Source organism: Centrocercus urophasianus, unplaced genomic scaffold (assembly GCF_019232065.1).
Source record: "Centrocercus urophasianus isolate 14NV4802_14NV808 unplaced genomic scaffold, USGS_Curo_1.0 seq_13, whole genome shotgun sequence".
Classification (NCBI taxonomy): domain Eukaryota; kingdom Metazoa; phylum Chordata; class Aves; order Galliformes; family Phasianidae; genus Centrocercus; species Centrocercus urophasianus.
This window is the reverse complement of record NW_024884475.1, coordinates 11,197,238-11,220,241: the sequence shown is the minus strand read 5'-3', so window position 1 is coordinate 11,220,241 and position 23,004 is coordinate 11,197,238. Positions and strand designations below refer to the sequence as shown.

At 40.2% G+C, this 23,004-nt stretch overlaps 1 protein-coding gene across 2 annotated transcripts in view; it reads right to left on the bottom strand.

The window, feature by feature from the left end:
- CRMP1 (collapsin response mediator protein 1) overlaps positions 1-23,004 on the bottom strand; it is a 42,612-nt gene that overhangs the window by 2,045 nt on the left and 17,563 nt on the right. For both annotated transcript variants that reach the window (XM_042812144.1, XM_042812145.1), the window contains exons 4-13: positions 21,606-21,770; positions 17,160-17,221; positions 15,436-15,516; positions 13,039-13,107; positions 11,087-11,207; positions 9,451-9,607; positions 5,768-5,909; positions 4,154-4,324; positions 2,754-2,933; positions 673-838 (exon numbers count right to left, since the gene is read on the bottom strand). In XM_042812144.1, coding sequence (XP_042668078.1) covers positions 673-838; positions 2,754-2,933; positions 4,154-4,324; positions 5,768-5,909; positions 9,451-9,607; positions 11,087-11,207; positions 13,039-13,107; positions 15,436-15,516; positions 17,160-17,221; positions 21,606-21,770 — 1,314 coding nt within the window. The remainder of the gene's footprint in view (positions 1-672; positions 839-2,753; positions 2,934-4,153; positions 4,325-5,767; positions 5,910-9,450; positions 9,608-11,086; positions 11,208-13,038; positions 13,108-15,435; positions 15,517-17,159; positions 17,222-21,605; positions 21,771-23,004) is intronic.

Sequence of the window (23,004 nt, the reverse complement as noted above, 5' to 3'; positions counted from 1 at the left end):
TCTCTCCCAGTGGGGGAGAAAATCCTATGTCTTTCCTAACAACATCATAAAGAGCCACTTATTTACCAATTGGGCTGCAGACTTTTGAAGGATAGCAATTTGACACGCCTGCAATTATCTTCAAATGACAAGAATTATTTCCAACAACCCCAAAGGATGATTTTCCAGTCTATTTCTTATGCACCATGGAAAATATTTTGGGCACCAAGAGTGAAGAGACATGGAAAAGTATAATCTGCATATTAACAGATACTGCACATGGTTTGGAGACCGTGGGCAAGGACAACTGAGATTCCCACATCTAACAGCTTCTGTCAGTACTCTAAGAAGGACATCGGAGGTGTCTGAGCCACGTGAATCACACCAGGCCCACATGCCACTGACCACCAACGGGCCACACTCACATCAACCACAGACCTCTGCATGGTGTCAGGTAAATAATACAGGCTGCAGCAGAAAAGTATTTTAAATTACAAACATTCCGAATATTTGGTAATTTGTTAAATATTCCTAAGGAAAGAATGCATATGAACATTTTATATATGTTCCTGTTACATATATGTATTTTTTTTTCATATTGGATCAAAGAGGTAATTATTGTAATTGAAATTAATCACCAATAATCCATACTCAAGGCTTTAAAGGCATTTCTAATGAGTTGGGTTGACTTACCTGATAAGCTAAAATTAGACTGATGGAGGTTTCTGATTGGTGGGGGCTGGTTTTTGGCAGGGGAGGATTTAGTTGAGGGTGCAGGAGTTGCATATTTTGGCGTAGCAGGGATTTCATACACAGGCCCATCATACATTCCTCTGGAGACTCCTTGCAGTCCTCCCACCTAAAGCAGGAGCAGAATAAAACCAGACACTGAATGCTCTGATAATGCTCCCTAATGACACTCGTACTGACACACAGAGGCCACTGGGCACAGTGGGGTCTCTGTATCTTGGCCTATGGTTCTTATGAGGAATATGAGAAAAGAGAATCATAAGAGTTTCACTGGCCTTACAAAGACAGAAATCTAGGAAATGTATGTTTAAGAAAACAGCTCCAATTTTCAGGAAGAGTCTCTAGCCACTGGATTTCAGAATCCAAAGTTCATCCGAAGGATTAGAAATCTAAGGCTTATATGATCATTGTTTCAGAATCATTTTCCCAGTGGTTTAAAAGTGGAATTCAAATGCCATGTAGGAAAGCCACACTGCTCACAGGAGTCTGTTCTAGCTCTTACAGAAAACAATGCTTTTTCCTCGTTTTGGGGAATTCAGCATCAGGCTCAGAAGAACCTTGAAAGCTGAGCCAACATTAATGCCCAAAAGGAAGCAGCTGCTCACAGCAGTGAATCTACTTTCCAGGGCTCCACAAAGGCAGGGATTTGTACTGCTATCCCTATTCCAGGAGGTCTTCCCTGTGCCAGTTAGAGCTCTGCAGGCCCTTCTGTGATGTGTTCATCTATCTTCTCTTGTGCAGTGATATAGCTACAGAAGCTAATGGTGGCTGATATGACCATCACTGAGTTTTTCAAAATGTTTTCAATTAATAAAATTTGATAGTGAGAAAAGAAACACAGATATGGGATTGCTCTCACTTCCTCTCCACAGGCAGCAGAGGGAGCTGGAAGTGCAAAAATGTCACCGCCTCACTTGGTTCCTCCGCATACCCTTCCCAATGTATCTATAATCAAAGGTCTTTCCCAAATCCAGTCCCATTGCTAGATGCAAGTCACTTCACCCAATTACTTTTGTGCAAATCTCTGCTATGAAACACTATACTTGTTTTGGAAGTGTAGTTTTCACTATTTAAATAAAACAACATCGTCACTCTACACTGCACTCCCATGTGCATCCCTTGAAAGGCAAACGTGAAGAAAAGGCCCACATCATCTAACTCAATAATGTAAAAAAGAAAATTTATCACTTGGTATTTTGCAAAACTCTTATGTAAATACATTTTATTTTTATGGTGTATTTTCTCCTTAGAAGAGCACACTTTCTGTCTTTCATAGCTTGACACAATTTGCATAAAAATGCTAGAGGACTCATCAACCTGCTTGTAGGTTTAATTTCAGCAGTGGTTATCCTTGCAGGGAATGGCACACATTTAGTTGAAGAAAAGAAATCTTTTAGTAATTTTTGTCTTGTTACCTGTACTCTCAAAGTAATTTTATCACCCACTGGCAAAATTTGGCATCAAATTCCAAAGAACCCTTAAATGTTGCCAAGACAGGCCAAGCCCTAGTCTTAATCTTAGTCATTTCCCAAGCTTTTATTTAAACACAAGAGAAAAGCTTTCTGAGCTGTAAATGCTGCTAAAACTCAGTTCAGCAAATGCACCAACAGCAGTTTACAGATGCCAAATTTAAGAGGATGTCTGACTTTTCTTCTCTGCAATGTGGCTGTATATTATGCAAAGATTAATATCAATTTTAAATTCTTGATTTTCTTCTGGCTAACTCTTCTCCCAAAGAATCATTATCTCTTTGCTGACATCCATCTAGAAGTAACTTGTATCACTATTCCCTTCAGAAGATGGCACAGCTGGGCATAAGACAGTTACTCCAATAGGCCTTTACACGCTCTACTCAGTGAAGAGCACAGTGTTAAGTGGTATCAGTTGCAAAGGAGCCAGCTTTTTGGTCATGTTTTGAACAAGTCATACACACTCCATCTAATATGGGCTCATACTAGCACAATATAATATGTGATTCCAAGAGGATGTGGCTTGGAAGAAGATTAAATAATATCCGACATTACCTTATTCCTGATTTTGATGCGCTGGTAAAGATATTCAGGGAAGGGTTTGCGAGGGATGAAACGGCCCATTCCTTTATTTACGTGCAGGTTCCCATCTTCATACACTATCTTCCCTTGGCTTATGACCACTAGCGGGGCACCATGGCACTCCATTCCTTCAAAGATGTTGTACTCAACAGCCTGAGGATGAACAGTACATTCACTGCAAGTTTGGTAAAACACCTCCTTCAGTCAGTAACTAATAAACCACATTTGTAGTCATATTTTTAAGCAACTGCCGTTAACAGGCATATAAAAATGCTGTTTTAAGGAAAAGCAATGCATTTCTGAATTAAATAATTTAAAAGCATGTATCCGATCCATCTCTCCTGGATATGTTGCTTACTTTCCATCAGGACTTTATCTGCTATTTTTTGAGAACTTTCCCTGTTTATCTAGAACCTCTAGAAACGCAATAACCTCACTAAGAAGGAAAATTCTGGCTCAGCTGTCAGATACCCACAAGACGTGGTCCCACCATGTACGTGCTATGACTATGTAAGGCAATTTCAGATGCCCAGCAGAGAAAGCTTCAGACTTGCAGAAAGAACTGAGATTTCAGAGCCAGCACATGTATTTCTGTCTGAAAAAGCCCAGAAAGGACCAGGAAAGCTTGAAGCTAAACAGGAACAACTGCCAAAGGGCAGGTGATCATTATTTTTTCAAAAATATTGAGAGAGAAAGAAATAAAAACAGAATCACCTGCATTTACTTTTTAAAGGTTTTCAAAGGTTTATGCTTTTTTATATATAAACCACCTCACTGCATTTACAGTTAAATTTATATAAGGATTTCCCAGTACAAAAGACCACAGCACTGATGATACAAATTTGAGATAAACACAGAAGATCTGCTCCAGCCAAAATCAAAGTGAAGGTGAGTCACTGTTGTACTCTGTGCTAAGGACAGCAAAGTACATATCAAAGCTTTGCAATTAAGTGAGCCATGAAACTGTTAGTATTTCATCATCTATAATACACGAAGGTATTGTTGATTTAAACGTGCATTTCACAACACCAGCTGCTTTTCATGTAAGCAAAAAAAAGTGAGCTGGTTTCAAACTTACAATCACAGCTTTATTAAGCTCAGCTGCAGACCTGCTACTTCACGCTGATTAACAAGATCAAGTACAAAAAAATAGTGCAACTGTATATGCAGAGAGAAAATAAATCCTTCCTGATCTCAGTGCTTCCAATGCAAGATTCATTACCTTCATTTTCAGAACTACACATTTCAGATAAGGAATAGGCAGCTGCCCCACTCCTCTACATTTCACATGTTTCCTCACATGAAATGGGATCAACATTTGAAAAGTGACAGAGACATTTCTTTTTTGTTGTTTGCTGTCTTTCTCAGCTTACCGATTTATGGCTTTTTGCTGTTATAGTCTTCACCTTATCAGGGTCCCAAATAACAACATCAGCATCTGATCCAACAGCAATCCGGCCTTTTCTTGGATACAGGTTGAAGATTTTGGCAGCATTGGTGCTGGTGACAGCTACAAATTGGCTTTCATCCATCTTACCTGTGGCCTAAAAACAACGTGACATCAGCAAAGCATTTATAAGATAGAGACTGAGTATTCAGAGTGCTGAATGGAAAAAAAAGAAAAACCAACAACATTCTGATGCCGTGGATACCATCCAGTTTCTCAGCTATCTGAGATCCCTTTCCCTAAGCACTGATGCCTGTGTGCTTTTTCACAAGTCCTAGTAATTTCCAGTTAAGCATTTTAGTGAATGTAGAACTGAGATACATACATGTAAGTATTACAAGAGTAACTAAAAGATCAAGTATAAAATATGATCAGATTCCTTTAGAAATACTTTTTGCAAATTAACTCTATTCTCCTGTATGTATTCTCAAATCTGCAAATCAAAGCAATACAACTGCAATTACAAAGCTCTTGCCTGGAGACATGTCACCACCCATTGAACCTTTTATACTGTTAGTGATGGCTTAGTAGCAGCTGCATGCTGCAGTTTCTTTTGAGTTTGCAGTAGAGTATTTTGAGGTCTTCCCTGGCAACAAACAAATAAACATGTATTTACTGCCTGCTAAATCATGAGATGTATAAGCTACTTAGTAGTCCAGGAATGAATATTGCCACCTGTAAGCGTCATCTCGCAATCCCTGTGGCAGCTCTTTCCTACTGTAGGAGTAACAAAATGAAAATATCACTGTCTGGTTACATTTTGCTTGTTTTTTTAATATATGAAGATGTCTGAAGCTGCTTCTGTGCTTGCAGTCACAAAAGTGGTCCCTGCAGACAGTGGTTATGAAATATCATCTGGGTGAAATGCTCACAAAAGTATCGTAAATACCAGCAGTTTACAGTCTGTAATACACATCTGAGTGCAGTGCAGGGCAAAGTAATAAGCCTGTGTGTGTGACTGGGTGTGGAAGTGAAGACAGACAATGGAGGGAGAATATCATTACTTATTAGGATCCACGGAATCATCAAAAAAATGCTAACATACACTGGCACTCCACAGCAAAATATGCCAGCATGAATTACATGCAACGTTCTCCTTCAAAGCACTTTATGGTTTAGCCTCAGGCTCTGCTGCCATCCAGTTGTAATTTCTGAAAAGCAATGAGACACTTCCCAAATTCAAACAATCCATTCATTTCATTTACATGAGGTCTACTTCACAATCATTGAACTGTTCTACACGCCACGTGATCGTACATCTATGAGAAGCATCCACTCTGACACAACTGAAGAAACTACACACTGCAGCCTGTGAAGCCTCAGGTCGAGTAAAACACCGGCATTGCATGTCAGAAGTGATACACAGACCTGAGTTTATAAAACTGGAGCAGACTTCTGAAACAAACAATTCATCTCGTAGTTGCTCCCTCTGGGAATTCTCACTAATATATTAAAAAGTCACTGAAATACTGATGAGGAGTCTCCTGCCTTGCAAAATTCAGCCAACAGTCAATTTCTTGTCATAAAAGTAATTACTTACTACAGCCTTGTCCCAGACAACAGTCATTCTCTCCTCAATTCCATTGACCCCTTCAGGAATCATAGTGAAGTTGTCCTTTCCAATGGCTTTCTGGGCAGTGCTGTAAGGGCAATGTCCACTTCCCGTCACCTGCAGGTCCCCACTGTGGAGTTAACACACAGGTTTAGACCAGTCACCAAGGGTACCTTTGTCTCAGACTAGCTCAAATGGACCTTTCAAGCTGACACACTGGAGGTACAGGCTCTAAGTCATATCAGCAGCCTTTCCATGTTGGCTACAGATCACAGAAGAGCCAACAGCAGTTTTGACATCTCCACATCTCCCTGAAACACTCTGAGTTCCTAGATTCCAGCCTCCTTGGGTCTAGGGCTGCTATCAACAGAGATCAGGCACAAACACAAACCCAGACAAAGGATTATTGTTAAGATTAAGGAAATGATCAGGAGCTTCCATGAAATGTCTGCCGTACTCAAATTCATAACCATGTTCAGAAATAACAGCACGTTTTGCAGCACAAAAGCTTGTTTCCTGCATTTCTCCCCAGCACATACACTCTATTGCAATTTTTACACAAGTGTTCCTTGACCTTCCAAACAGGCCTTCCAGAACAGGACAATGAAAATAAAAAGGAGGAATATTTTTTACCACACTGTCTTTTAATTAAACAAAAAAGGGGACAGTGCAAGTGAAATGTACTCTGGATTTACCTAACTTCTAGGCCTTACACAGGGAAACGCAGGGAGTGAAACACAGAAAGAGCTACCAAAAAAATGATTGTATTTGAATATATTTTTTCACCTTAGAAAAAAATCGTTGCAAAGATCAAAACTGGAACACTACTATTTTGGGGAATAAGAAGGAAAAGTGTAATTAATATATAGTATTTTGCAAATATAGGAAAAAAAGATAGGCTCTTCAGTATCAGCAGGAACGCTTACAGCAGTCAAGCAAGTTGAAACAAACTGCAATTTCTCCTGTCACTGCAGAAGGGTGACATTCTAGCAGCCTGTCATTCTTTCTAATTGACAAATTCCAGCTCTGAAACATCTGAACAATTCTGGTCCACTACTTTAGGTATCTGCAAGCTAACATGCAACCAAGTACAGAAGAAAAAAGTCACACATCAGCAACTTTCTGCAATTTTCTGGGCTGCCACCCCTAATAATTGCTGACAGTTGGAGAAGACTCTTTGGCTTCTGTTCTGGTTCTTCACCATGCTCAGATCCAGCCATTCATTTTTGTTATAAGCCAAACCTATGTTTTTCATGGTGAAATAGCAATGTGTTAGCTATTTCGAATTATTAATGAGTATATTAATGAATACTAATCCGTAGGAATGTATTAAAGAGTAATAATCCATAGGATTAAGCCAAATCCATCAGGAAAACATTAATTTATTCTAACACAGCAATAAAGACATAAGATTGTATGCCACTTCTTCTTCCTTGTTACACTCCTACTGCTCAGGTGTACGCCACTGCCAAGTGTGGAGCGAGCATCTGATCAGCTGAACAACTGAGATGAAGGGATCACCACAGAAAACATCTCAAAAAAGTGGTGGGAATTAACAGCCAACATCAGTGCCTCTTTAAACACCACACAATACCTCATGGCATTTTTTTTCACTGTAAACAAGGTTTTGGGGGCAGACTGACATCTTCAATGTAGTGCTGAGATCTCACATCTCTAGCTTGAGAAGAGATGGGCCTCTCAAGGAGCAATAATGCAGTAGTACACCATGGAAGATGAAAGCTACCTGAGGTGCATGGGGCCACAGATGAAAAAAGAACCAAATCTGCAAGCCCGATGGGAGAGACCCTAAATTTTCGTACTTCCAGCTCTTTAGTAAAAAGTCAACATTCTGTGGTAATCAGCATGAGCAGCATGCTTGCAGAAGATGAATATTGTTGAGTATTCTTTAATGGATGTAAAATATTGATCTGCTGATGAACAGTGAAATAGAAACATGAAATGTTATGATTACCATCATCCTTGCATAAAATTCCCCACAAATGCAGAGCAGAGGGATAATACATACAGCTCTTTTTTTAGTTTCATAGTATAGATTTAAAGTATTAAAGCCAAAAGCAGGCTAAGCTGCTGTCATTTAAGATCTAGGACTCTAAGCCTGTAAGAAAAAAAAAGGCATTTTGCATGCTTGGAGCATAATGAAAACTCTCCCTCCTCCATTTGTCTTTCGGATATTAGGGTAAATGTCATTATTTGGATTCCAGGTCTAAAAATTCTCTTGCTATTTCAGCCGATCTGTTTTGACCCACATATTATTTGAGGACTCTCTTTTCTGAAAATGTATAGCTGCATCTGACAGAAAAAAGGACCAAGCATTCTGATACACATGCACATGTATGCTTGCTAAGAGCTTTACCCTCACACAATGAGCTTCACTCCTTACACTGCTGTTAGTGACAAGTCAGACAAGAAAAGCCGTTTTTCCTTCTTGTCCCTATTTTACGGAACAGAAAACTCAATAATGGAAAATTAGGCCACAAGGCCTTCAGAGCAGAACAAATGCTTGCACATTCCTACCAGAAATGCGTGCAACTCAGAGCTCAAATACACATTCATTAACAGTGCAGTGAATGCAGCACCATTGTAGTAGCTGAAATCTAGATTTGTTGAGCACACAGTCTGACCTGCAATGTGCAAGCAGAGATGTATGCAAGGAAAAGAACATCCCTTCACCCGAAGCAAAGCTCTGCTTAACGGGAGTTACACACCACAGGGCTTTTGTAACACTGGCCCCATTGCCATTGCTCCATGCAGCCAGTTAGTCATGTTGAAAACTAATCTAAGGAGGAAATGTTTTCTGAAGACCAACAGGCCACATTTAGGGTTAAAATTGTACTGTGCTGTGTAAAGCAGAGAGATTCCCAGAAAGGGGAGGCAAAAGGTGAGACAAGTGTCACCACCAAAGTGCTTCCACCATGGGAAATAAGGGTTTCAGTGGCTGAGCTCCTAACACCAGCAACACCAGCAATCCACCCTGGGGGATCTACAGCTGAACTTCCTTATGTAAGAAGACCCACAGTTGGCTACAGGCAGCACTTTCAGGGATGGATTTACAGTCTGTGTTGCTGGCAAGACGTTCCTGATATCTTCTACATGAAGAAGACACTTGTCTCTAAACTGTCCACACTGCTTTCCCCTCCTTACTGATAATTATCCCCTTGCCAACCTGAAGACAGCAAATCCACAGCCCTGTTGCCTCATGATGCTTTCAGTCACTAGCCTGTCTCCACCTGAATCCCCAACAGTCTTCTTTGTAAACCATTCTGGTCACTTTCTCATGCCTGACATACATTCTCTATACATATCACTTAACTTCCAGCCTCAGGACTCTGGAATTTATAAAAACATAAGGCATGCTATGCTGTTTGTTTAGCTGTACAACTAGGAACCACTTAAAAAGCAGAAAGAAAAAGAATTCCTGAATAACCAGACATCTTATCTCAAATATGCAACCCAGAAACTGGAGGGTCCAGGTCTGTCTATCAGTCCAACAGCCCCAGCACACGTTCACAGATGGTTTTCCACCCTCCCTTCTCTGCTGTGTCATGCATGGCACTGGTTTTAAAGAAACTGAGTTGATCTCTGGACGCTTTATTCCACGTGGCACTTGCACTTGATTGACCACCAGTCAGTTAAAAAAATGAAGGTCTTACCATGCTAAAAGCGAATTTAAGTGATCTGGAGTGGTAGGATCAGGGCTCAGAGGTGGTGAGGTCACAAAAGCTGCAGCCTTGGCCCAGTTTTTGCTCCAGTAATGTGTCCCATCTGTCCCCAAGCTGGCAGTGATCGGCTCTCCAAAAACAAGGGGACCTTGGGGAAAGCAAGGATATACAGGAACTGATTACAATCCACTCTCTTTCCAGCACATTACAGATCTTGCTGCATGCTGCCATGTATAATTTATGCATTGCTACATGGTCAGTGTAGCCCCCAGAAAATAAAGCAGCCTTGGCTTTGTCTGCACGATAAAAAATTAATCAGGAGGCTCTCTGAGCTACACATGCTTTTGATCAGGACATTTACAAAGCTCTCTTTTTAATCCAGAAGGAGACAGTTCAGACCTGCTTTTAATTTGTACTATTTTAATCACAGCCACGTTCTCTCCGTTGCTGTGCTTTGGAGTGAATGTAGTTGGAGGATGGGCTCCTGACAGATGCCTTTCTATCACTCTGAGGTTAGGCACGGCACCAGCAGATCGCAGCATATGGTTCCACCAGCAAACTCCAAGTCTCCAGGAACATAAATATCAAGATAATGTTTAGCTCTTTGGCTTCCCCACATTGCTCATACACCAACCAGCAGAACAGAGCTGATTCTCCTGCCTGTCTTCTCCATTCTCAAGTGAAATGAATGGAAAAGTAACTTTGTGAAAAAGATGGAAAAGTGTGAGTCTGCTCTTACTTGGTTTAACCTTTGTTCTCATCACCTCTATAAACAAGGGCAGGAGGAAGAACAGAGGCACTGTAGAAATAGTCTGAAAAATGGAAGAGCCGGAAAACAAGCAAGAAAAGAAAAGCAAAAAGAACAGGAAGGAAAAGCATGGAAAAACAGTGACAATTCAGCAGAAAAGAGAAATCATTAACATGGTGCCATTTGTAGCAGAAAATGAGGATTACAGAACAATGATTAACTGTGAAAGAACAAAACTTTTCAACACAAAAGGGAGTGAATCTCCCCACTGTCCCCATGCTGAGCTACACTTTGTCCCACTGCCTTCAAAGAAGACCTGAGTGTCCCAGTATGGCAGCACTTCAGGTGCTGTTTCTGTGATGCGAAGGTTCCAGCAAGCAAAGGCAGCCTCAGAAGAGGCTGCATCCTCTTCTGTCCCTTTTGGGACAGGCTGACTACAGACATCCCCAATGCATATTATTGGTTGTCAGCCTCCAACAGCAAGGATGAGAGCAAGGATCAGACACCTCATACAGCACATCCACTGCCCAAGCCACTGCAACCTAGAATTAACCCCTCACAAGGTAACAACCTGAAATAAAAGACACAGGGAATGTGCCAGGTCTTGTAAGAAGGTGAAAATTTAAAGGTGTAAGTTAAAGGTGAAAGGAAACCAAAACAAAGAGTTACAATGCAATCCTGAAGAGGATTGGGGTGCTTAAGAGTTCGTGGGGAGAAATTATCTAAGAAGGATCTCTTTTCAGTTTAACCAGTCCTAAACACTTAGTGTCTGTGACTGGTGTCAAAGTGTACTGATCAGTCTGCCAGTAACACTTTTTTCCACCGAGCTTCTATACAATACAAAATCCAAGTCTGAGGACAGAAAAGGAACTCTCTTACCTCTCTTTCTGGCCAGTGCAATGATATCAGCTGCACTCTTACTCATCACCTTGGTGATGTACACTGGGCAGTTTATTCTACTGGCAATGGTGATGGCACGGAAAACTGCTTCTGCTTCAAGCTGAGGGGAAAAGGAAGAAGAATTTAACTGAAAAAGCAGACAAGAAAAAAATGAACTGGAGGACTGAGCCATATTTCTCATTGCTTAGCAACAACTCTTCAGGAACAGATTGTTTTTTTCACAGCGGGATATGCAGGAAAGCAGGAGCTCCCCCAGCATCACACACCTCTTGTTAGGAGTAACCACTGTATTTAGCTGTACTTGTTAAAGGGTATGGTTGGTCTGGTGCAAATACAGCTCCCTGCTCCTGAGGAAAGATCACATACAGGTGGCTAACAGGGCTCCTCCTTACCTCCCTCTCAAGTCTTCAGACCTCTCCCTGTACTCTGCAGTTGGAAGGAGAACAAAACAAGGAACAGTGCCTCAGCTTAGAACTCTCCCTGGAAGCTTACTCTCTGCAATTTTTTTGTAAGGATAAAAGGACAGTGAAAATAAAGTATTCTCCGACAGCAACATCAGCATTATGGACTGAATTTAGCCCACAGTCCACAAAAGCCTTTGAAACATCTCCCTGTATGCATCAACACAACCTCCTACCATAGAGCTGTTTGGGACACAGGCACAAAGCAGTCATCTTCAGGTGGAGGTGCACTGTATGCCAGTGACTCTGAGGCTCCTCTACCCAGTCATCAGTTTTACATCTAGACAGACTCACAGTATCAACATTTTAGTACCTAACAATCTGTTGAAATTAAACATACTGACTTAACAGTGCAGTAATTTTTTTCCAAAAGCTGTGCTAGACAAAGCAGAACAATTTAGCCTGCCAAAACCATACTCCTTACTTCTTCACAGTTTTGTAAAATATTTTTTTTCTTAAAATCAGACTATAACTTCAGATTCTTAAATGACTTCTATGGCAACATTTGCTCTCAAATCCCCAAAGACACCCACAGAAGTCTAAGGAAGGAACACAGGACCTCTGTGCACCACTGACTGAGTCTGAGGCCATCAGATGGCAGTCAGAAATTCCAGAATTGCAAATGTAGATTTTCCTTAGGTCCTTACTCTCATTAGAAGGAAATGCCTCAATTATTTCAGAATAATTTAGGTGGAAGTTAAACAGGAAAATGAAAAAAAAAAAAAAAATACATAAACAGTTCAATAGAATGTGACCAATTAAGTTTACTCCTCTTGCCTTGGGGAAAGGTTATATAAAGATCTGCAAACCACAACAATCTCTTCAAGTTTAGCCTCAAATCTCCAGGGACTTGTCTCTTTAATCTTCAAGGAAAGCAGTCACTTACCACTACCCCCATTATGCCATCAGCAGCCTGAACTGTCTACATTAAGAGACACTGACACATCTCCATCCATTCCTTCTCATTAAGAAAACCATTTCCAGATGCCTGAGATGATCCTTGCAATGTCTAGTTTTATTACAGAACAATCACATAAATTGAGCTGCCTTGCAGCGTCTTTCCATCCTCATATATTTGCATTTCTACTGTTTGCAGTACTACTACAAATGTTTCTGCTGACATACATAAAGATTCATAAGTTGGCACACATATACGCATGGAATATACATACAGATGTATCTAACAGGAGGTTTTAATCCAAGGCATTTTAATCAATCTGGTAACCTAAAAGTCTAACCTATAAGCAGTACTGTTGGTGCTCAGCCTGCTACGCAATCATCAAATCCTGGAGTCAGAGCACAGGGTTTAGAAACAGAAAGAAAGAGAATAATTCTGGAAGTGGCCGTAGGACAAACAGGATGCTGCCTCCCTCCATGCACCCATCTATCATCTGCATGTACAGAGGCCAAGCTGCAGTACTGCATGCTAGACAAAGTCTTTCCATGAACAAGATGAGCAAAACCTCTTACCTCCTCAGGCCTGCTCAGGGCATGTCCCTCTGGTCCCGTGATTCCCATCTCCAGGATGCGCTTTTGTTCCTGGAACAAAACAGATAAATACAACAACTAAGTACAACAACCACTCCAGGATGAGATTCTTGAGCCACTTCCCAGAAGATTAACAGCCATGTTTTCTGATCATCCTTTTCCTGTGTGTACAAATGTAGCTCTGTAAGCCTGCTGAAGTCTCCACTGGCCTAGGAGTCCTATTTGACCAAACACCAGACTGAACAACAGGTTTCAACCAACATTTTAAGTAGTAATTATGGATATTCCCATCCTGCAATTCTTTCTTTACTCTGTTTCTGCAACCTACAAAGTGTTGTTATGTTCATTAAACTTTCAGCATTACATTTCTGTATGGCTTTTTTCCTAGAGTGAATAACTAACATTATCTTTTTATGGAAGCAAAAAGCCCTACTAGGGACCAATGGAGGTTTATCACAAAAAAATTATGCTATCAAGCTTCACAGCAAAGTGATCAATTTTTTTTAAATAGAAAAGAAGCTTCACTGAACTTTCAATGTAAAACTGAGCAATGGTGTTGGAATCAAGCTCCTTTGTCATAGCAATTGCTAATTCAACCACTTCCAACCCGAGTTTGGTACTGGTCTACCAATGGGCCCAAAGTGGGAACACAGCAGCTGATGCACCTCAAAGCCCAGCCTGCCATGTCCTCAGGTCTCTAAGGAGCAGACTTCAACAAGTGCAATGTCTCCAATACAGAAGAATGTCCCTGAGAGACCAGGATGGAGTTACTTAACATATTTTACTATGTCATCTAGTAAATATTTGATCCCAGGCCTCCCAGAGTGCAAAGCTCACACATTACCAATTACTCCAGCAAAATCTCAGTAAGTTAACATCCACACATACTTTTGCCTTCACTCCAAGTCAAGGCTGAACAGCCATTTAACAGTAATGTATTAATCTGACTGTGTAATGAAGATCATTTGGGTTAGAAAATCATAATTTTTCATAGGTACTCTTAGAAATGGATGTTCTAAATCACTACTGCAACAGCTCTGAACACTGCAAGTTAAATACATCAGATAATTAAAATACAATAAAAAAAATAAACAGATGCATCCATAAATCAAAAAATAGCAAGACAGCACAGGATGTCAACACTTACGATAGGATACATTTATATCCTGAAGGAAGTCATAAAATCAGATCACGTGATATAATTACTAACATAAGAGGATTTGATAGAGCTAACAACATCAAATATTTGATAAGATCAAATTTGAATTTTCACACAGAATAGTCCAGCAGAATATCCAGCTTTGTTTTTGCCATTCAAATGATCCTTCTAAATAAAAGGAACTGATTGATTTCCTAAAACATGGCAATGCTGGGAAAATATTTTCCTGTGTAACATAATTCACATTTCTTTACAACTACGTCTTTTTCTAATAATTCTTTCTTGTATGCTCATACTCCATTGTTGTATATTAAAGCTGAGCAATGAAAAATGTAACTGAAACAGATTTCTATCAAAAATGCAGTTCCACAAGTGTACACTGATTTTAATAGGACACAAATCAAAACATCACAGATGCCATTTGATTTGTTTCATTTTGCCATTCCTACAGTAATACTGACTCATGTATTGATTTTCATTCTACTGGACGTTTTGTGTCATGCTAACCTTATGAATGATATATTCTGATAGTTTTAAATCATTCTAATCTTCATGAAAAATCAGCAGTTTTTCCTCTCCTGAATCTCTCCATATGGTTTTCACCTGATTTCAGTGGGAGAAGGACACTACTGTGCTGCATGTGCCTGCTGACTCCTCACTACTCTCTTTTGAGATCAATGGTTGCTTGGTCAAACTTGATCTAGGGAAAGAAGGCTCTCAAAGGCAGTAAATTCTTACCAGCTAGAGAAAGGACAGAAATACCACTAAGGGAAAAACAACAAAATAAACCCTTAAGGGCAAGAGTGCTTACACACTCCACAAAAATTCAAATATTTGTATCTCATTTAAGCATGCAACAATATGTCTTCCCTAATGTAGAGCTCAAAGACAGCTTGTTCTTAGCTACTGCAATTTTCCTGTCAGCTCTGTAGTTTAGTCCTTAGGTAAGCCAGCTAATAAACCGATCAGCTCACTCAGAGGCTCACAGACCTCTGATGTGCTCTGCACACAGACAAGGGATCTGAGGATTGAGATATCCCTATAACAGCCTTAAAATATTCATCTGCCACAGATACGTGTGATCATAACAATACCCACTCAGAACTCTCCATTCTGTTCTACAAGTGAATCCTCCCTTGGAAAGATCAGTGGAAGGTTTGCTATTGATTACAGTTCTTGGGATATCTCACAAAGTGAAGTAAAAATCACAGTTCACTCACCTGAGCTATCAAGTCTCCATTTTCAGCATGCACCAGGATGACAGCCCCAAGACTTTTTAGAAAGGTAAAGGCTTCATAAAGCTGCAGGTAGTGCAAAGAAGGAAATGCTGATTAATAAGGAAAACATATGAACACTTAGGCAACTCTGTTCATCTCCATTCTGCTCCTTCTATGTTGGTAATTCTCTATGTGAATGGCATATTATCTCCTTTTTCCACAATCCACTTTTGACATATTCCCAGAGTTACACTGCTAGGCATCACCTGGCCCACCTCTCACACACCATCCCTGCCCAGGACAAGCCTGTGCCTTTCTGCACTAATACAGGGTCAAGTCCCAAGTCATGCCACATCTCCCTCAGACATGGTGGTTCCACAAGCTCCTTCTATTCCCCATGCCTTCCACATTGTGAATAATCTTTTTTCCCAAGTTTTATCAAACACAGTAGATAAATAACAAAGGTCTCCTGCCTACCTAAACAACAACAAAAAAAGGATCCAATAAGATGCACTCAGATGGAATGGGAATAATCAGTAGACTACAGACACCTCTAGTACAGCCAAAACACATCCCTTCTGAAGTGCAGGCAGTTTGCATCACCCTTTAAAGCAAATGGTGTCAAGTTTTCACCAGTACCTTCTGTACTACAATTAAAAGAACCCGTATTTTCTCTAGAGCATTCTTTTGTTTATTGCTAAGATTATAAACCCATCCTCACAAAATGAAAATTGTTGATCCTACTGTGTTTAAGTGAGGATTTCTGAGATAACTGAATTACCACACTAGTGAAATTCTAGTTCTCTTTCTAACAGTTATTGAGCTAATATGATCCTTTTATAAGCCAGACTTCAGCAGCATGGGAATCCATTTTTCAACTACAGATCAAATCCTGAAGATATGGTTTCTTCACTGCCTACTTTTGCCTTAAACAGAGTAAAGGCATTAGTTCAGCTACATTTAATATTTTGCTGTATTACTTCTGATAATTTCAACAGTGAGTTGAATTTGGCATGCACTGCTTCCAAGAGAAGGCATGTTATTTTGTCTAAAATTGCAATTAAAACCACATGTACTGGAGGTGTAGCAACAGTTATTTAAGAGACTGAGAGCTACAGCTCTGGGAATAAGTACAAATAAAACATTTTCTCAACTGAATAAGCACACATTATCATTACTCACAGATGTCATTGTCCATTTACAATGACCTGATACTCATGAATGGGAAAGCTGAAGAGTGTGGAATCTGTAATGAGCACTGGACAAACAAGCTCATTGTTATCTCCAGCCCTAATGAGAAAAGGCCACCTACTCCGTCAGCAACACTATTAAACCTTTTGCAGCAACAGAGGAACTCTTCAAATCTCAGAACTGTCACTGCCTCATGTGCTTCATCATTTTCTCCTTTTCTTACACAGAGTTCTTGAATGGCAACAGCAAAGTAAAGCGGAGGGCAAACTCCTAAGCAGTGCTGAGCAGCTGCATCGTTGGGGACATTAGATGATCCCTGCAAAGTTGAATGCCATACAGTCCAAAGAACACATGCAGATGTTAACAGCACTGATCCTTCAGAGAAAAATAGCCCTCGGGTGCAAACCCCCCCCCAGTGCCACTCAGATCAGTGGGAATGTTGATCTAGGATTCAACTTAACAACTCCTCAGCTGCTGGCAGAGAGATCACAGAAGAAAGGACAGATCATGGCAATGAAAAACATTCAGAGCAGTACCTGGCTGTCAGACATTTGGTAGAGATCCTTGTAGGCCATGTAGACTTGAAAAGAGTTAACACCTGTTCCAAGACAAAATGAAAGACACTGCCATGTTTAGTGGATTCCTAAACTGTATTTGAATAAAATCAAACAGGAAAAGCAGATCATGTCTTCAGTATTACCAAATAATGCCATAAATAAAGCAGGCTACACAGCTATATTACGGCTGCTGTGACTAGGAGCCTAAACCCCTTCTTTTCAGAGGGAATTTGCTGGACTCTGTGGATTGCCATGTTCAGCCCTGGAGCAACACAGCCATTACTGCAGATAAGATTGCTATGAGCCAAATTACAGACAAGTGACAGCGGCTTAAACAAGCATATAAAGTTCATAAAATGTTAAAACACTTGCAGGGTACAAAGTTCTATACATCACTTTTTAGGTTTCTTTAACAAATCATGAAAACATTTTAGTTTGACCCAGAACTGTGCTTTTAAACACAGATAAACTTCCAGTTATGCTTCTTCAAAACGCTGAAAAGCTGCAGAAATTGTGTCTGAACCAGCAAGCTGACTTGCTTTTTCTTGATCCTGCTGTCCAAAGCACCCAGCTGAGCTGATGGCAGACACAGAATTAAAGCCTGAAATCAGATACAAGGGCAGCTTGCCATTCCTCTCCCTCCACCTTCCAAAGCTGGAAGGATTTATGCTGGCAGTGACACAGAACCATGAAAGATGACAGCTCCAAATTTTAGAAATCAGTAAGAAATACTAGTGTTGAGTGTTGGTGGCCATGTATCAACTGTATTCCACTATGTTTCAAAAATTTCTTCAGAGGAATTATACAGCTTCATGTTCTAATATAGAATGGGAATTCCAGACCTCTTCTGTTTATATTTTCTATGATTTGAATTTATATTAGTCTATAAACTTGCCTTTCTTTTTAGTCTACTGACAATATCCCGAGTTTGGCACAGGGACTGATCTCACACTTCTCCAGCCCAAAAGAAAAGTCAATTCTAAGTTAATCCGTGTAAGCTGCATTTCAAAATAGCTGTTGGGAAAACTGAGCTTCCTGTGGCAAGAGGAAAAAGGAGAGTTGTGCATGTTACGTATGTTGGCTGTGTTGAATGAATAATGCTCCCTGGTTACAAACTCTTCATGCATCTAGACATGCAGACGTATCTCAAGCAGAAGGTTTGGTTCGTGCTCATGCAGAGAATTTGTTTATTCAATTCAATTCAATACAACTACAAGGCTAAAATACTCTGGGATACGTGGAGGATAAAACCTTGAAATGATCACTGGCATTAACGTCTTTCTGCTAAGGCCAGGCAGCTCAGGAAGAAATATGACCGGGGAACTAGTCCCTCCTCACTGCCTTCCAAGCTGAGCAAATCCAGCCTGAGCCACGGAGCCACCTCAGACAGTGATCCTACCTTATTTTCTATTTTTCAGGATCCCAAAAAAACACACATAGATTTAAGCAGCTGTAATCCCTCACACTGTTCATATTACATGTTTTCAGTGCACTCATATCCCTGTTTAAAAACAGTCAAAGACTGCTTTACTTGGTGCCAACAATTACAGACTCATACCTGCAGTCCCATCTACCCTGCCAGCATCTCACCATCCTCTCTGTGAAAAACTTCCCCCTGATATCTAATCTAAATCTCCCCTCCCTTTAATTTAAAACCATTTCCTCTTGTCCTGTCAAGGCATTCAAAGTTGGAAGACAAGCATTACCCAAGCATCACAAGATCTCTTCCCTTTTCTTTTAGGCCCCGTTCTAATTTTGGCAACTTGACTGTGAGTTTTGCTCCCACTCAAATTAATGTTAGCTATAAAGTCCATGGCAGTAAAAGGCATCTCAGAAGAGACAGCTATGGGACATGACCCTGCTTCCTTAATGATTGCTTCCGTAACGCAGAAGGAGAAATTACAGATATAGAAGCAAAATTATATCAGGCACCATAAAATGGAAGGAAAAAAAATGAAAATGAAAAAAAGCTAAAATGAAGTTAGCCTTTACAGCCAATACAGAGATGGTTCAAGCCATCCTATTTTGCAAAGGAACTACCTTGACAAGATACCAAGGTAAAATAACACCAGATTACATATACAGATATTCAACTCTAGATTCTTTGACTAATTACTTGGGTCTGGTGCCTCAATCACCTCACAGGGAATACATGGCTTTTCAAAAGACCTGGTCCATTGCATATCTTAATTCATGTTTAACATTTGTTACATGCTATAACCTTTTTCAAATCAGGGGTGGGTTCTCATTCTTGCACCAGGGTACTCCATAGAATCCTCTACAAATTTTTTAACAAAGTTAAAGGAATCATCAAGGCCTCTGTCAACACAGTTCAGGCTGTTGTGCCCTTTATATACACTGAAGAATCACAATCACAAACGAGTTGTTAAAAAGCTAAAAGCTCTGTAATTGACATTTGGTTCTACAAAATCTCCAGGCCCATCAAAATCCTATGTCTCCCTAAATTAGCTTTGTGTTGATTTAAAACTGATTAATTATTCAATTACACCTCATGACAAATTACAGCAGCAGCAGCTCTCTGAGCTCCCATTACTCATACCAAGATTTTAGTAGGCACAAACAGAAATATGATTAACAGAGCCCTGCTCCTTGCCTAACTCTCCTACCAAACAATCAGCTGAGGTTAAATTCAATCCAGATTCTCAGATGATGAAAACCAGTGTCACTCCATTCAAAACAAGTCTATTTGCACCAGCTGGCTCAGATGTTTCCAATTATCAGCAGATATTACCCATTAATTTGAAAGTCCTTGCCACACTGAATTATTTCCTATTCTGCTTGTGCTTTCATATTCATCCATTACTTGTGTTTCCCCACACACAAAAGTAATTCTTATTGACTGAGACACTGCAGCATCCAGAAGAACAGAAGTGACCTCTTAGTGCTGCTGCAACCAAAGATGCCACCGAGGGTCAGAAATGGATGAATAGCTCCCTGCCTTCCCTGAAGAGTGAAAACTCACATTTCTATAGCTGGAGAAAACTGTTAACCCAACTGAGTACTGGGCTTTCAATGTAAGCCCCTGGCACGTTTGGAAGTGCTGAGCCACGTGTGACTCAGAAGCTCTGGAAAATAACATCTAAACTTTGAAACAAAGCACAGCACTCTTGTCTGATATTCAGCTAATGCACTTCACTGTGTCCATGTTAGCACTGATAAAAGAGGAACAGCACCATCACTATTACCAGACGTCATCACCTTGTAAAAAAATATCCAACTGAAGACCAGCAGCAGTTTGTCTAAATGATATGCCATCTTGCTAACTGAAATGTTCTGGGTATTTTTTCCCCTAAAACGTGATTATACAGTAAGTGTGCTGCTAGCATGCTGCAGTAGAAGATAAATTCCTCCACAGTAACTCAGTGAACAACTACTCACTGAAAATATGGGATTTTGCTTCGTGTTTCTACTTTGATAGTATATTGTGACCTAAAGAGAATTTTTCAAATCTAAGTCATCACTAACACTATACCTCTTAAAGAATGATGCATTAATGTACTACTTAAGACTTTCCAACAAAAGTGTCATTCTGATTTTCATGGTATTTAATACTGTTTCAGAAAATATTCCCACTAATAAATATAGGAAGAATGCATCAAATGAAAAATACTTGAAAAAATATGTTTCTGGGCAGAAAACCCAGGCTGTCAGATAGGAACTAGACCACAATTTGTTTTCTGAAGGCATGCAGGTATGCGGTGCTACCAAGATGCCCTGCCATATATGCCTCTCCTACGCTGAAGCAGCAGGTGTGGAAGAGGATTTATTAGATATTTTATCTGTCCTATTCCTGAATGGTAGCTGGAGGTCAGGTAGGGTAACCTACAGTATGTCACATGATAGCAGACTTGTTAATTGAACTGAATCAAGCCTCTGAGTTCTTAAACAGACTTCTAAATAACTGACCTAGTTTTTCAGAGTCCTGATACAAAACATCTTCTAGTAACTTTAGGGAGAGCCACAGGAGACCAAGAACTTGTGAAAATCAGGGCACTTTTCCATTATTAGGTACCTAACTTTAGGCTCTCTTTTCTCTAATAACTTGAGCCTATTTTAAAAATACAGGCATTTTCTACAATAATTTTCTGACAAGCAAATTATCTTAAGAAACTGCTGAGAAATTTGCAACAGCCTGTGATGAGATTTTCTCAGACATGATGAGATGGCCCTTCATATTTGGGCTTAATTTGAGGCAGTCAAATGGGCTCTAATGCACAAGCCTTGAAGTCCACTTACAAAGCAGCAAGAAAATACAAAAGTTCAAAGTAATGTACAACCTTGGGAAGCATACCCAGCACCTGTGCATTTCTTTTCTGGATCATGTATTCTTTAAACTACTACCAAATCTGACCTCCATATGACATTTAAAAAACACAAAAACGGTGCTTATTTTCACTCACTAACCTTTGTCTTGCACCAGTACTTCCAGCTCTTCTCGAATCCCATCATACCAGCTAGTGATGTCCACGTGGAGAGAGTAATCGCAACAAGATTTGGTGTCAGCTGCCTCGTGCCACTTCTCAAAGGATGTCAGTAAACTTGATCCAGGCTCTGGAAGCACGTGGTCAACTGAAAAAGAGAATCAGTGTCTCTTACTCAGACTACACACTATTTGGATTTCCTCAGTCCTTGTAACTAGCCTTCTCCCATCTCAGCCAAAACAGCAACCTTCAGGGAAGTTTCTGTGCCCTGAAGTAACTTCAGGATGTTAGTCAGATCCTGCTGTCTCAGGCACAACAGGCTTTGTGGACAGTGTATGCTAAAGGTGAGTCCAGCAAGTTGCCTGGTACAGCAACAACAGTTGCGCAGCATGAGACCTGAATATCTCATGGTTTAGGAGATATTTAACTTTCCATTAACTGTTTTCTAAGAGAAGATCTATTTATTATCTCATGCATCCATTTCTATGTATTTCAAGTATTATTATTAACCAGTGTCTCCTAGCCTCTGAATTGGCTCACTCTGCCTTATTGATGTATCAGTGAAGATGCTGATTGCTTTCTCAACTGCCAAAATTGGGAATATGGCCAAATGTTTGAACAGAGAGGCTGCAGAGCACAAACACTTGGCCATACCACATGGCAGACTGTGAGTGCTGGAATTACACATCTTGGCTGTCTTAAGGTTTTCAGCATGTGATAATGCCACCAAGTCATACAACATAACTTATGCAAGTACCGTTATCATTTTGCTAACCTACATCACATGTCATTATGGAAACAAAGTAAGATGGGCTTATTGATGGCATATGCAAACAAAACGTTTTACAGGAAGCTTCAACTGAAGAACATGCATTGAAAAAATTTCTAACAAAAGTAATGAACAGCAGCATACTTCTTGCTTGTTGCCAGACATTTTTTCAGCTGATATTTGCTTCTGAACATAGATAATAGGCAACACTGCTCAGCAAATGTACCCACATCCAAACTCAGGGAGCCATTGGGCAGCTCTACACTGCCTGTAGAAGGGAGATGAAGATTAATCTTGTCCTGCCCTATAGTACACAGTGTAACAACTAGTAACACTTCTCCCATCCACCAAGGCTTCCAGGACACCTCCACTGAGAACTTCCTCCATTCTTCACACCAAACCCAAGTTCATAAATAAGCATCTTATTATTCCAAAGTCTCTGAAATGCCACTAAGTAGGACCAACAGATCTTTGCCAGATGGTCTGTGTCATATAATTACAGCAGTAACTACATTGCTTTTTAAGAATCCCAAAAGTAAGTATACTACTCCTTATGCTTGTCAAAGGGAAATCCAAGAAGTAACTCCTGTGCTACTGTTTTTTTCTGAGGGTA